At 53.5% G+C, this 14,567-nt stretch overlaps 1 protein-coding gene across 1 annotated transcript in view; it reads left to right on the top strand.

Annotated features, from left to right (window-relative positions):
* tnr (tenascin R (restrictin, janusin)) overlaps positions 1–14,567 on the top strand; it is a 349,786-nt gene that overhangs the window by 100,918 nt on the left and 234,301 nt on the right. The window contains exon 5 of the mRNA XM_067989625.1: positions 1,315–1,465. Within this exon, the coding sequence (XP_067845726.1) occupies positions 1,315–1,465 (151 nt within the window). The remainder of the gene's footprint in view (positions 1–1,314; positions 1,466–14,567) is intronic.

Raw genomic sequence — 14,567 nt, forward strand, 5'->3', positions numbered from 1 at the left:
GAAATGTGAGGTAGGAAGAATAGAAAAACAGAATATTTTAAAATGGTGAGAAACTGTTAAATGTTGGTGTTCAGAGAGATTTGGGTGTCCTCGTCCAAGAAACAAAAAGTTAACATGCAGGTACAGCAAGCAATTAGGAAGGCAAATGGAATGTTGGCCTTTATTGCAAGTGGGATGGAGTACAAGAGTAAGGAAGTCTTGCTGCAATTGTACAGGGCTTTGGTGAGACCTCACCTGGAGTACTGTGTACAGTTTTGGTCTCCTTATCTAAGGAAGGATAGACTTGCCTTAGAGGGGGTGCAATGAAGGTTCACTAGATTAATTCCTGGGATGAGAGGGTTGTCCTATGAGAAGAGATTGAGTAGAATGGGCCTATACTCTCTGGAGTTTAGAAGAATGAGAGGTGATCACATTGAAACATATTAGATTCTGAGGGGGCTTGACAGGGTAGATGCTGAGAGATTGTTTCCCCTAGCTGGAGAGTCTAGAACTAGGGGACATAGTCTGAGGATAAGGGGTGGAACATTTCAGACTGAGATGAGGAGGAATTTCTTCACTCAGAGGGTTGTGAATCTTTGGAATTCTCCACCCCAGAGGGCTGTGGATGCTCAGTCGTTGAATATATTCAAGGCTGAGATAGATCGATTTTTGGACTCGAGGGGAATCAATGGATATGGGGATCGGGCAGGAAAATGGAGTTGAGGTCGAAGATCAGCCATGATCTGATTGAATGGCGGAGGAGTCTCGAGGGGCCGGATGGCCTACTCCTGCTCCTATCTCTGATGTTCTTATCTCTCTCCGTCCCATCTCTCTCCCCCCTCACCTATTTCTCTTTCCCCACTCCCCTCTCCCTCCCTCCCGCCCCTGTCTTTCCCTCCGCTCTCTCGCACTCCTGACTCTCTCTCTCCCTCCATCTCCCGTCCTCTCTCACCTCACCCCCTCTCTCTCTCCCCTTCCCTCAATCTCTCCATCTCTCCTCTTTCTCTCCACTTCCCTCTCCTCTCTTTCCCCCTCCACTCTCTCTCTTTCCCTCCCACCTCACTTACCCCTCTTCCCTCTCTCTATCCCTCCACTCTCTCTCCCTCTCCCCTCTCATCCCCGCTACTCATTCTCCACTTGCTCTCTCCCTCTATCTCCACCTCCCCTCTCTCTTCCCAAATTCCCTCTCTCCCACCACCACTGTCTTTCCCCATTCCCTCTCTCATTCCCCCTTTTTCCGCTCTTCTCTCTCTCTCTCTCTCCTTCTATTCCCTCTCTCCTTTCCCCTCTCCCTCTCTCTGACTCTCTTCAAAGTGATTGCTCTCTGTGTTTCAGAGTAATGAAGGTGGGATGATAGTGCAGCTCCCGAGCACCGTGACCTCCTTTAACCAGTCGGGCCTGAGGCCCGGTGAGGATTACACAGTCAATCTGGTCGCCCTCAAAGAGCAGAGCAGGAGCTCCCCCGCAACAGGAACCGTATCCACCTGTGAGTTAATACACGGGTCCCCGGCACTGGGGTACAGTTCCACAGACACTGACTCTCACTGGGGTACAGTTCCACAGACACTGACTCTCAATGGGGTACAGTTCCACAGACACTGACTCTCACTGGGGTACAGTTCCACAGACACTGACTCTCACTGGGGTACAGTTCCACAGACACTGACTCTCACTGGGGTACAGTTCCACAGACACTGACTCTCACTGGGGTACAGTTCCACAGACACTGACTCTCACTGGGGTACAGTTCCACAGACACTGACTCTCACTGGGATACAGTTCCACAGACACTGACTCTCACTGGGATAAAGTTCCACAGACACTGACTCTCACTGGGGGACAGTTCCACAGACACTGACTCTCACTGAGGTACAGTTCCACAGTCACTGACTCTCACTGGGATACAGTTCCACAGACACTGACTCTCACTGGGATACAGTTCCACAGACACTGACTCTCACTGGGATACAGTTCCACAGACACTGACTCTCACTGAGGTACAGTTCCACAGACACTGACTCTCACTGGGGTACAGTTCCACAGACACTGACTCTCACTGGGATACAGTTCCACAGACACTGACTCTCACTGGGGTACAGTTCCACAGTCACTGACTCTCACTGGGATACAGTTCCACAGACAATGACTCTCACTGGGGTACAGTTCCACAGACACTGACTCTCACTGGGGTACAGTTCCACAGTCACTGACTCTCACTGGGGTACGGGTTCCACAGACACTGACTCTCACTGGGATACAGTTCCACAGACACTGACTCTCACTGGGATACAGTTCCACAGACACTGACTCTCACTGGGGTACGGGTTCCACAGACACTGACTCTCACTGGGGTACAGTTCCACAGACACTGACTCTCACTGGGGTACAGTTCCACAGACACTGACTCTCACTGGGGTACGGATTCCACAGACACTGACTCTCACTGGGGTACAGTTCCACAGACACTGACTCTCACTGGGGTACAGTTCCACAGACACTGACTCTCACTGGGGTACAGTTCCACAGACACTGACTCTCACTGGGGTACAGTTCCACAGACACTGACTCTCACTGGGGTCCAGTTCCACAGACACTGACTCTCACTGGGATACAGTTCCACAGACACTGACTCTCACTGAGGTACAGTTCCACAGTCACTGACTCTCACTGGGATACAGTTCCACAGACACTGACTCTCACTGGGGTACAGTTCCACAGACACTGACTCTCACTGGGGTACAGTTCCACAGACACTGACTCTCACTGGGGTACAGTTCCACAGACACCGACTCTCACTGGGGTACAGTTCCACAGACACTGACTCTCACTGGGATACAGTTCCACAGACACTGACTCTCACTGGGGTACAGTCCCACAGACACTGGCTCTCACTGGGGTACAGTCCCACAGACACTGGCTCTCACTGGGGTACAGTTCACAGACACTGACTCTCAATGGGGTACAGTTCCACAGACACTGACTCTCACTGGGGTACAGTTCCACAGACACTGACTCTCACTGGGGTACAGTTCGAGAGACACTGACTCTCACTGGGGTACAGTCCCACAGACACTGACTCTCACTGGAGTACAGTTCGAGAGACACTGACTCTCACTGGGGTACAGTCCCACAGACACTGACTCTCACTGGGGTACAGTTCACAGACACTGACTCTCACTGGGGTACAGTCCCACAGACACTGACTCTCACTGGGGTACAGTTCACAGACACTGACTCTCACTGGGATACAGTTCCACAGACACTGACTCTCACTGGGATACAGTTCCACAGACACTGACTCTCACTGGGATACAGTTCCACAGACACTGACTCTCACTGGGGTACAGTTCACAGACACTGACTCTCACTGGGGTACAGTCCCACAGACACTGACTCTCACTGGGGTACAGTTCACAGACACTGACTCTCACTGGGGTACAGTTCGAGAGACACTGACTCTCACTGGGGTACAGTCCCACAGACACTGACTCTCACTGGGGTACAGTTCACAGACACTGACTCTCACTGGGGTACAGTCCCACAGACACTGACTCTCACTGGGGTACAGTTCACAGACACTGACTCTCACTGGGGTACAGTTCGAGAGACACTGACTCTCACTGGGATACAGTTCCACAGACACTGACTCTCACTGGGATACAGTTCCACAGACACTGACTCTCACTGGGATACAGTTCCACAGACACTGACTCTCACTGGGGTACAGTTCACAGACACTGGCTCTCACTGGGGTACAGTCCCACAGACACTGACTCTCACTGGGGTACAGTCCCACAGACACTGACTCTCACTGGGGTACAGTCCCACAGACACTGACTCTCACTGGGGTACAGTCCCACACACACTGACTCTCACTGGGGTGCAGTCCCACAGACACTGATTCTCACTGGGGTACAGTTCCACAGACACTGACTCTCACTGGGGTACAGTTCCACAGACACTGACTCTCACTGGGGTACAGTCCCACAGACACTGATTCTCACTGGGGTACAGTTCCCCACACACTGACTCTCACTGGGGTACAGTTCCACAGACACTGACTCTCACTGGGGTACAGTCCCACAGACACTGACTCTCACTGGGGTACAGTTCACAGACACTGACTCTCACTGGGGTACAGTTCCACAGACACTGACTCTCACTGGGGTACAGTCCCACAGACACTGACTCTCACTGGGGTACAGTCCCACAGACACTGATTCTCACTGGGGTACAGTCCCACAGACACTGACTCTCACTGGGGTACAGTTCCACAGACACTGACTCTCACTGGGGTACAGTTCCACAGACACTGACTCTCACTGAGGTACAGTCCCACAGACACTGACTCTCACTGAGGTACAGTCCCACAGACACTGGCTCTCACTGGGGTACAGTTCACAGACACTGACTCTCACTGAGGTACAGTCCCACAGACACTGACTCTCACTGGGGTACAGTTCCACAGACACTGACTCTCACTGGGGTACAGTTCCACAGACACTGACTCTCACTGGGGTACAGTTCCACAGACACTGACTCTCACTGGGGTACGGGTTCCACAGACACTGACTCTCACTGGGGTACAGTTCCACAGACACTGACTCTCACTGGGGTACAGTCCCACAGACACTGACTCTCACTGGGGTACAGTCCCACAGACACTGACTCTCACTGGGGTACGGGTTCCACAGACACTGACTCTCACTGGGGTACAGTTCCACAGACACTGACTCTCACTGGGGTACAGTTCCACAGACACTGACTCTCACTGGGGTACAGTCCCACAGACACTGACTCTCACTGGGGTACAGTTCCACAGACACTGACTCTCACTGGGGTACAGTTCGAGAGACACTGAGGGGCCGATGTTCGGTCGGTGGAGCGGGTGCGTTGGGGGCGGGAGGCCTCTGAAAATTGTAGAAATGTGGATCGGGTTCAGAGTCCGGCTGCAACCCACCAACTTCCGTGTTCCCCAGTGATGCGTTCGGGCGCGTGCACCTCCCGAATGTGGGACTCCCCCCGGTAATTAAAGCCGGCGGGATGATAATGTCCATACTTGATCGAGTGGACATTTTGGCAGGAGTCGGATTTTGAAGGATCCTCAGTGTGTTTCCCGTGCTGTGGGAAACACTCCCTGTTGGAGCAGACGTGTTTCAGTCAGCAGCCAGTGGGAGATGCAAATTCTTATTTGACAGATAGGGAGAACCTCATTTATTGGAGCAGGGCACTCTGTCACTTCAGACAAAGTTTTGGCTGCGAGACCTTTGTGTTTTCACTCAAAATTCTTACTTTCCACCCAAAACTCTTCTGTTTACACATATTTACCTACTTTTCGGACCCCCTCAAACTCACACCGTGGAGGGGGCGTCATAGCTGCATTCACCACTACATCCGAGGATGAGCAACATCACCAGCCTCGCCAGGCACGGTGTCCACCTCCGCCACGTGGAGCTCCACAACACAGTGCTGCACCACAGGCACCTGCACAAGAGCACGGAGGGCAACGACAGAGAGAGCGACATCACAGGAGGCACTACCCTCACCACAGGGTCTACAGACCGAGGCTCAGCTTCCTAGACCTCTCTGAGGGGCAGTGCATACGGAGGATCAGAGTCAGTCACCAGATAGTCGCAGATATCTGCAGCCTCCTTCATGCCGAGCTGCTCCCGGCTGGGCCCGAGCAGCATCTCCTTACCTGTCGCTGACAAAATCACCACTGCCCTCGACTTCTTCACCTCCGGATCATTCCAAGGTGTCACCGGGGACATTGCCAGGGTCTCTCAGTCGTCTGCCCACAAGTGCATAAGGCAGGTCACCAACGGCTTGTTTCGCAGGGTCTCGCACTACATCAACTTCCCCATGGACGACCTCAGCCAGACGGAGAGGGCAGTGGGATTCCACGCTGTGGCTGGCTTCCCACGGGTGCAGGGTGTAATCGATTACACCCATATAACAATCCGAGCACCTCCACACGAGCCAGGACTGTTCATCAACAGGAAGGGCTATCACTCCATCAACACTCATCTCCTCTGTGACCACCGCAAGAGATTCCTTCACGTGTGCGCCAGATTCCCTGGCAGCTGCCACGATTCCTTCATCCTCCGGGAGTCCAACATCCCGCCCCTCTTCCACGCACCCAACACCCGCAAGGGCTGGCTCCTCGGGGACAAGGGATACCCCCTGCACACGTGGCTCATGACACCTCTGAGGAACCCCATCACCGAGCAACAGTGTTGATATAACGACAGCCACATCGCCACCAGGTCTACAATTGAGCATGTTATAGGGCTGCTCAAGATGTGCTTCAGGTGCCTTGATCATTCTGGGGGAGAGCTTCAATACGCACCAGACAGAGTGGGACACATTATAGTCGTGTGTTGTGCCCTGCACAACATGGCACAACAGAGAGGGGTGCTGCTTGAGGAGGCCCCATCCACATCTGCCATCCACATTGAGGAGGAGGAGGCGGAGGAGGAGGAGGAGGAGGAGGAGGAAGAGGAGGAGGAGGAGGAGCAACCCATGGGCAGAGCAGCGGCTCACCTGGCTGCTCGTGAGGCCAGGGAGTCACTGATATGTGAACGGTTCTCCTAACATCAGACAGTGTGAAGAGTCCAGTCCTCACCACCTGGACAGAGCAGCGCCCACACCAGCCCCTTCCCCCCTCCCTGCACAAAACAGACCTGCAACTACACACACACCCACTGTAGAGTGACCCAATGGGTGGCATCAAGTGTGGGCGTTCATGGTGAACCTCATGAAAGGGCCTTATTACAGAAGCCAGTCAAGAATGGCCAAGACGTGGCAGTAGTGGTGACAATAATAATATTTCATGTGAGTTTCACAAAAAAGCAAATATAAATAAAAAACATGACCAACCGTCAAACACCTTGTGCATCCCCTTCGTGATCACAAAACCTTCACCTTTCTCTTCCGACTACTCCTACGTGGTGCATCCCCTGTGGCTGCAGCAGAGGTAGTGGCAGGCTGCTCTTGTTCATGCCCTGACCGATTAGATGCTTTGGGCCTACGCCCTCTGGGTTTCGGTGCCCGTGAGGGTCCCTCCAAAGACTGCTCCACCTGCACCTGTGCAGGGGCAGACTCGACCACCTGGAGAAGAGGCAGCATTGTGGGTACTGGTTGAGAGGGGGGCAACGGGTGAGATGTGGGAGCACTTTGAGTGGTGTCCCCACTTCCATGGCCCCTTTCACCATCATCCCTCTCCTGGGCCAGGCCCACATCACTCCTACCACCCTGCTGGAGAACAGTTTGCAGGACATGTGTGAAGCCTTGTAAAGCCAGTGCTAGTGTATCTGTCAGCCTGTTTAAGGCGGCAGAATGTTGTTCACCCTGAGTCTGAACGGCCGTTGTCAGGGCCTGAATGGACTCATTTGTGAGGCGAGCCTTCCCTCCATCGCAGACATTCCTGCACTTACCCGCGACACTATCTCAGAGATTCCCTCACGTCCCTGTGACACTATCTCAGAGATTCCCTCACGTCCCTGTGACACTATCTCAGAGATTCCCTCACGTCCCTGTGACACTATCTCGGAGATTCCCTCACGTCCCTGTGACACTATCTCGGAGATTCCCTCACGTCCCTGTGACACTATCTCAGAGATTCCCTCACGTCCCTGTGACACTATCTCAGAGATTCCCTCACGTCCCTGTGACACTATCTCAGAGATTCCCTCACGTCCCTGTGACAGTATCTCAGAGATTCCCTCACGTCCCTGTGACACTATCTCAGAGATTCCCTCACGTCCCTGTGACACTATCTCAGAGATTCCCTCACGTCCCTGTGACACTATCTCAGAGATTCCCTCATGTCCCTGTGACACTATCTCAGAGATTCCCTCACGTCCCTGTGACAGTATCTCAGAGATTCCCTCACGTCCCTGTGACAGTATCTCAGAGATTCCCTCACGTCCCTGTGACAGTATCTCAGAGATTCCCTCACGTCCCTGTGACAGTATCTCAGAGATTCCCTCACGTCCCTGTGACACTATCTCAGAGATTCCCTCACGTCCCTGTGACAGTATCTCAGAGATTCCCTCACGTCCCTGTGACAGTATCTCAGAGATTCCCTCACGTCCCTGTGACACTATCTCAGAGATTCCCTCACGTCCCTGTGACAGTATCTCAGAGATTCCCTCACGTCCCTGTGACACTATCTCAGAGATTCCCTCACGTCTCTGTGACACTATCTCAGAGATTCCCTCACGTCCCTGTGACAGTATCTCAGAGATTCCCTCACGTCCCTGTGACAGTATCTCAGAGATTCCCTCACGTCCCTGCGACACTATCTCAGAGATTCCCTCACGTCCCTGTGACACTATCTCAGAGATTCCCTCACGTCCCTGTGACACTATCTCAGAGATTCCCTCACGTCCCTGTGACACTATCTCAGAGATTCCCTCACGTCCCTGTGACAGTATCTCAGAGATTCCCTCACGTCCCTGTGACACTATCTAAGAGATTCCCTCACGTCCCTGTGACAGTATCTCAGAGATTCCCTCACGTCCCTGTGACACTATCTCAGAGATTCCCTCACGTCCCTGTGACAGTATCTCAGAGATTCCCTCACGTCCCTGTGACAGTATCTCAGAGATTCCCTCACGTCCCTGTGACACTATCTCAGAGATTCCCTCACGTCCCTGTGACAGTATCTCAGAGATTCCCTCACGTCCCTGTGACACTATCTCAGAGATTCCCTCACGTCTCTGTGACACTATCTCAGAGATTCCCTCACGTCCCTGTGACAGTATCTCAGAGATTCCCTCACGTCCCTGTGACAGTATCTCAGAGATTCCCTCACGTCCCTGCGACACTATCTCAGAGATTCCCTCACGTCCCTGTGACACTATCTCAGAGATTCCCTCACGTCCCTGTGACAGTATCTCAGAGATTCCCTCACGTCCCTGTGACAGTATCTCAGAGATTCCCTCACGTCCCTGTGACACTATCTCAGAGATTCCCTCACGTCCCTGTGACAGTATCTCAGAGATTCCCTCATGTCCCTGTGACAGTATCTCAGAGATTCCCTCACGTCCCTGTGACACTATCTCAGAGATTCCCTCCTGTCTCTGTGACACTATCTCAGAGATTCCCTCACGTCCCTGTGACAGTATCTCAGAGATTCCCTCACGTCCCTGTGACACTATCTCAGAGATTCCCTCACGTCCCTGTGACACTATCTCAGAGATTCCCTCACGTCCCTGTGACAGTATCTCAGAGATTCCCTCATGTCCCTGTGACACTATCTCAGAGATTCCCTTCCTTTCCTGTGCCACCATTCCACTCATGCAGAAGTTGGACTCCTCCATCCTCTGTGCTATTGTGGAGAGTGCGCATGGCACCTGTTCCAGCACCTCACAAATGTGCTGCTGCCCCTCGATCATTCTCCTTTTAAAGGATGGCCCCCAGGGTTCAGAATCTGTGTCCAGCTGAGCAGAGCCTGGAGAGGAGTGGTCCCACCGACACGGACTCTCCACAGCTGCCCCAGCCACCAGTGTCTGCTCGTGCTCACGTGTGTGGTGACTCACCAGGAGTGACTCCAACTAAGTGAGGATTGGGACCCACTGAGGTGTGAGTATCTGCGCTGGTGGATGGCTCGCTCAGATGTGACGATGCCCCCTCAGAAACTGACAGGTCCTCTGAGGATTCGCCCTCCACCATCACAGCGGTCGCTGAATGCCCTGTAAGATAACAGAAGGCAATATTAAGCATGATGACAGATGTTGAGGTTCTGAAGATGGCAAGGCATGTTAACATCAATTCATATTGTGTGTGCTGAATGTTAAAGTTCTGTCACCAGACGTTTGTCGGGTGCCAGTCTCGGTGTCCCCGACGGACAGGCACTCGAGGGTGAGGCTCAGCTCCAGAGCCTCCTGCTCCGTGTCTGTGAGGACGATGATCTGTTGCGGCCCCCCCTCCGGTCCTCGCCCTCTCCCGTGCATTCTGGGCTCTCTTCTCCTATAAGGGGAGAAAGTACAGACACGAGAGTGAGTGATGGTGACGTGGCCAACCGATGAATGCATTGGTTTGGGTGCGGCTGACCGTGAAAGAGATGCATCAGAGGGTGAGTATGAGACAGAGCCATGACATTGGATGAGGATTGGGTTGAGTGGTAGTGGTGGGGTGAGTAATGGGGAGGTGAGGAAGTGGTGAGGAAGTGCAGGTAAGTTGAGGATGAGCTTTGAGTGGGTGTGACGAGTGATGTGATAGAGTAGTGTGGGCAGTGCAGAATGAGTTGGGGGGTGGGGGCGGTGATGTGGAAGACGGAGTGTAGGAGAATCAGTAAGTTACTCACTTTGACTGACCTGGTTAGGTCATTGAAACGCTTCCTGCACTGGATCCAGGTGTGGGAGGCGTTGCTGCTGCTGGTGACCTCCTCTGACACCTCGAGCCAGGCCTTCTTGTTGACAGTTGAACAGATATTGATACTCAATGGGATACAGTTCGACAGACACTGACTCTCACTGGGGTACAGTTCCACAGACACTGACTCTCACTGGGGTACAGTTCCACAGACACTGACTCTCACTGGGGTACAGTTCCACAGACACTGACTCTCACTGGGGTACAGTTCGAGAGACACTGACTCTCACTGGGGTACAGTTCCACAGACACTGACTCTCACTGGGATACAGTTCCACAGACACTGACTCTCACTGGGGTACAGTTCACAGACACTGACTCTCACTGGGGTACAGTTCACAGACACTGACTCTCACTGGGGTACAGTTCCACAGAAACTGACTCTCACTGGGGTACAGTTCCACAGACACTGGCTCTCACTGGGGTACAGTTCACAGACACTGACTCTCACTGGGGTGCAGTCCCACAGACACTGACTCTCACTGGGGTACAGTTCCACAGACACTGACTCTCACTGGGGTACAGTTCCACAGACACTGACTCTCACTGGGGTACAGTTCCACAGACACTGACTCTCACTGGGGTACAGTTCACAGACACTGACTCTCACTGGGGTACAGTCCCACAGACACTGGCTCTCACTGGGGTACAGTCCCACAGACACTGGCTCTCACTGGGGTACAGTTCCACAGACACTGACTCTCACTGGGGTACAGTTCCACAGACACTGACTCTCACTGGGGTACAGTTCCACAGACACTGACTCTCACTGGGATACAGTCCCACAGACACTGACTCTCACTGGGGTACAGTTCCACAGACACTGACTCTCGCTGGGGTACAGTTCGAGAGACACTGACTCTCACTGGGGTACAGTTCCACGGACACTGACTCTCACTGGGGTACAGTTCCACGGAAACTGGCTCTCACTGGGGTACAGTTCCACAGACACTGACTCTCACTGGGATACAGTCCCACAGACACTGACTCTCACTGGGGTACAGTTCCCCACACACTGACTCTCGCTGGGGTACAGTTCCACAGACACTGACTCTGACTGGGGTACGGGTTCCACAGACACTGACTCTCACTGGGGTACAGTCCCACAGACACTGGCACTCACTGGGGTACAGTTCCACAGACACCGACTCTCACTGGGGTACAGTTCCACAGACACTGACTCTCACTGGGGTACAGTTCCACAGACACTGACTCTCACTGGGGTACAGTTCCACACACACTGACTCTCACTGGGGTACAGTTCACAGACACTGACTCTCACTGGGGTACAGTTCCCCACACACTGACTCTCACTGGGGTACAGTTCCACAGACACTGACTCTCACTGGGGTACAGTTCCACAGACACTGACTCTCACTGGGGTACAGTTCCACAGACACTGACTCTCACTGGGGTACAGTTCCACAGACACTGGCTCTCACTGGGGTACAGTTCGAGAGACACTGACTCTCACTGGGGTACAGTTCGAGAGACACTGACTCTCACTGGGATACAGTTCCACAGACACTGACTCTCACTGGGGTACAGTTCACAGACACTGACTCTCACTGGGGTACAGTTCACAGACACTGACTCTCACTGGGGTACAGTTCCACAGACACTGACTCTCACTGGGGTACAGTTCCACAGACACTGGCTCTCACTGGGGTACAGTTCACAGACACTGACTCTCACTGGGGTGCAGTCCCACAGACACTGACTCTCACTGGGGTACAGTCCCACAGACACTGGCTCTCACTGGGGTACAGTCCCACAGACACTGGCTCTCACTGGGGTACAGTTCCACAGACACTGACTCTCACTGGGGTACAGTTCCACAGACACTGACTCTCACTGGGGTACAGTTCCACAGACACTGACTCTCACTGGGGTGCAGTTCCACAGACACTGACTCTCACTGGGATACAGTCCCACAGACACTGACTCTCACTGGGGTACAGTTCCACAGACACTGACTCTCGCTGGGGTACAGTTCGAGAGACACTGACTCTCACTGGGGTACAGTTCCACGGACACTGACTCTCACTGGGGTACAGTTCCACGGACACTGGCTCTCACTGGGGTACAGTTCCACAGACACTGACTCTCACTGGGATACAGTCCCACAGACACTGACTCTCACTGGGGTACAGTTCCCCACACACTGACTCTCGCTGGGGTACAGTTCCACAGACACTGACTCTCACTGGGGTACGGGTTCCACAGACACTGACTCTCACTGGGGTACAGTCCCACAGACACTGGCTCTCACTGGGGTACAGTTCCACAGACACCGACTCTCACTGGGGTACAGTTCCACAGACACTGACTCTCACTGGGGTACAGTTCCACAGACACTGACTCTCACTGGGGTACAGTTCCACACACACTGACTCTCACTGGGGTACAGTTCACAGACACTGACTCTCACTGGGGTACAGTTCCCCACACACTGACTCTCACTGGGGTACAGTCCCACAGACACTGGCTCTCACTGGGGTACAGTTCCACAGACACTGACTCTCACTGGGGTACAGTCCCACAGACACTGACTCTCACTGGGGTACAGTTCACAGACACTGACTCTCACTGGGGGACAGTTCCACAGACACTGGCTCTCATTGGGGTACAGTCCCACAGACACTGACTCTCACTGGGGTACAGATCCACAGACACTGACTCTCACTGGAGTACAGTTCCACAGACACTGGCTCTCACTGGGGTACAGTCCCACAGACACTGGCTCTCACTGGGGTACAGTCCCACAGACACTGACTCTCACTGGGGTACAGTTCCACAGACACTGACTCTCACTGGGGTACAGTTCCACAGACACTGACTCTCACTGGGGTACAGTCCCACAGACACTGACTCTCACTGGGGTACAGTCCCACAGACACTGACTCTCACTGGGGTACAGTTCCACAGACACTGACTCTCACTGGGGTACATTTCCACAGACACTGACTCTCACTGGGGTACAGTTCCACAGACACTGACTCTCACTGGGGTACAGTTCGAGAGACACTGACTCTCACTGGGGTACAGTTCCACAGACACTGACTCTCACTGGGGTACAGTCCCACAGACACTGACTCTCACTGGGGTACAGTCCCACAGACACTGACTCTCACTGGGGTACAGTTCCACAGACACTGACTCTCACTGGGGTACAGTTCCACAGACACTGGCTCTCACTGGGGTACAGTCCCACAGACACTGACTCTCACTGGGGTACAGTTCCACAGACACTGACTCTCACTGGGGTACAGTTCGAGAGACACTGACTCTCACTGGGGTACAGTTCCACAGACACTGACTCTCACTGGGGTACAGTCCCACAGACACTGACTCTCACTGGGGTACAGTCCCACAGACACTGACTCTCACTGGGGTACAGTTCCACAGACACTGGCTCTCACTGGGGTACAGTCCCACAGACACTGACTCTCACTGGGGTACAGTTCCACAGACACTGACTCTCACTGGGGTACAGTTCGAGAGACACTGAGGGGCCGATGTTCGGTCGGTGGAGCGGGTGCGTTGGGGGCGGGAGGCCTCTGAAAATTGTAGAAATGTGGAGCGGGTTCAGAGTCCGGCTGCAACCCACCAACTTCCGTGTTCCCCAGTGATGCGTTCGGGCGCGTGCACCTCCCGAATGTGGGACTCCCCCCGGTAATTAAAGCCGGCGGGATGATAATGTCCATACTTGATCGAGTGGACATTTTGGCAGGAGTCGGATTTTGAAGGATCCTCAGTGTGTTTCCCGTGCTGTGGGAAACACTCCCTGTTGGAGCAGACGTGTTTCAGTCAGCAGCCAGTGGGAGATGCTAATTCTTATTTGACAGATAGGGAGAACCTCATTTATTGGAGCAGGGCACTCTGTCACTTCAGACAAAGTTTTGGCTGCGAGACCTTTGTGTTTTCACTCAAAATTCTTACTTTCCACCCAAAACTCTTCTGTTTACACATATTTACCTACTTTTCGGACCCCCTCAAACTCACACCGTGGAGGGGGCTCCATAGCTGCATTCACCACTACATCCGAGGATGAGCAACATCACCAGCCTCGCCAGGCATGGCGTCCACCTCCGCCACGTGGAGCTCCACAACACAGTGCTGCACCACAGGCACCTGCACAAGAGCACGGAGGGCAATAACAGAGAGAGCGATGTCCCAGGAAGCACTACCCTCGCCACAGGGTCTAC

Source organism: Heptranchias perlo, chromosome 9 (assembly GCF_035084215.1).
Source record: "Heptranchias perlo isolate sHepPer1 chromosome 9, sHepPer1.hap1, whole genome shotgun sequence".
NCBI classification, from domain to species: Eukaryota; Metazoa; Chordata; class Chondrichthyes; order Hexanchiformes; family Hexanchidae; genus Heptranchias; species Heptranchias perlo.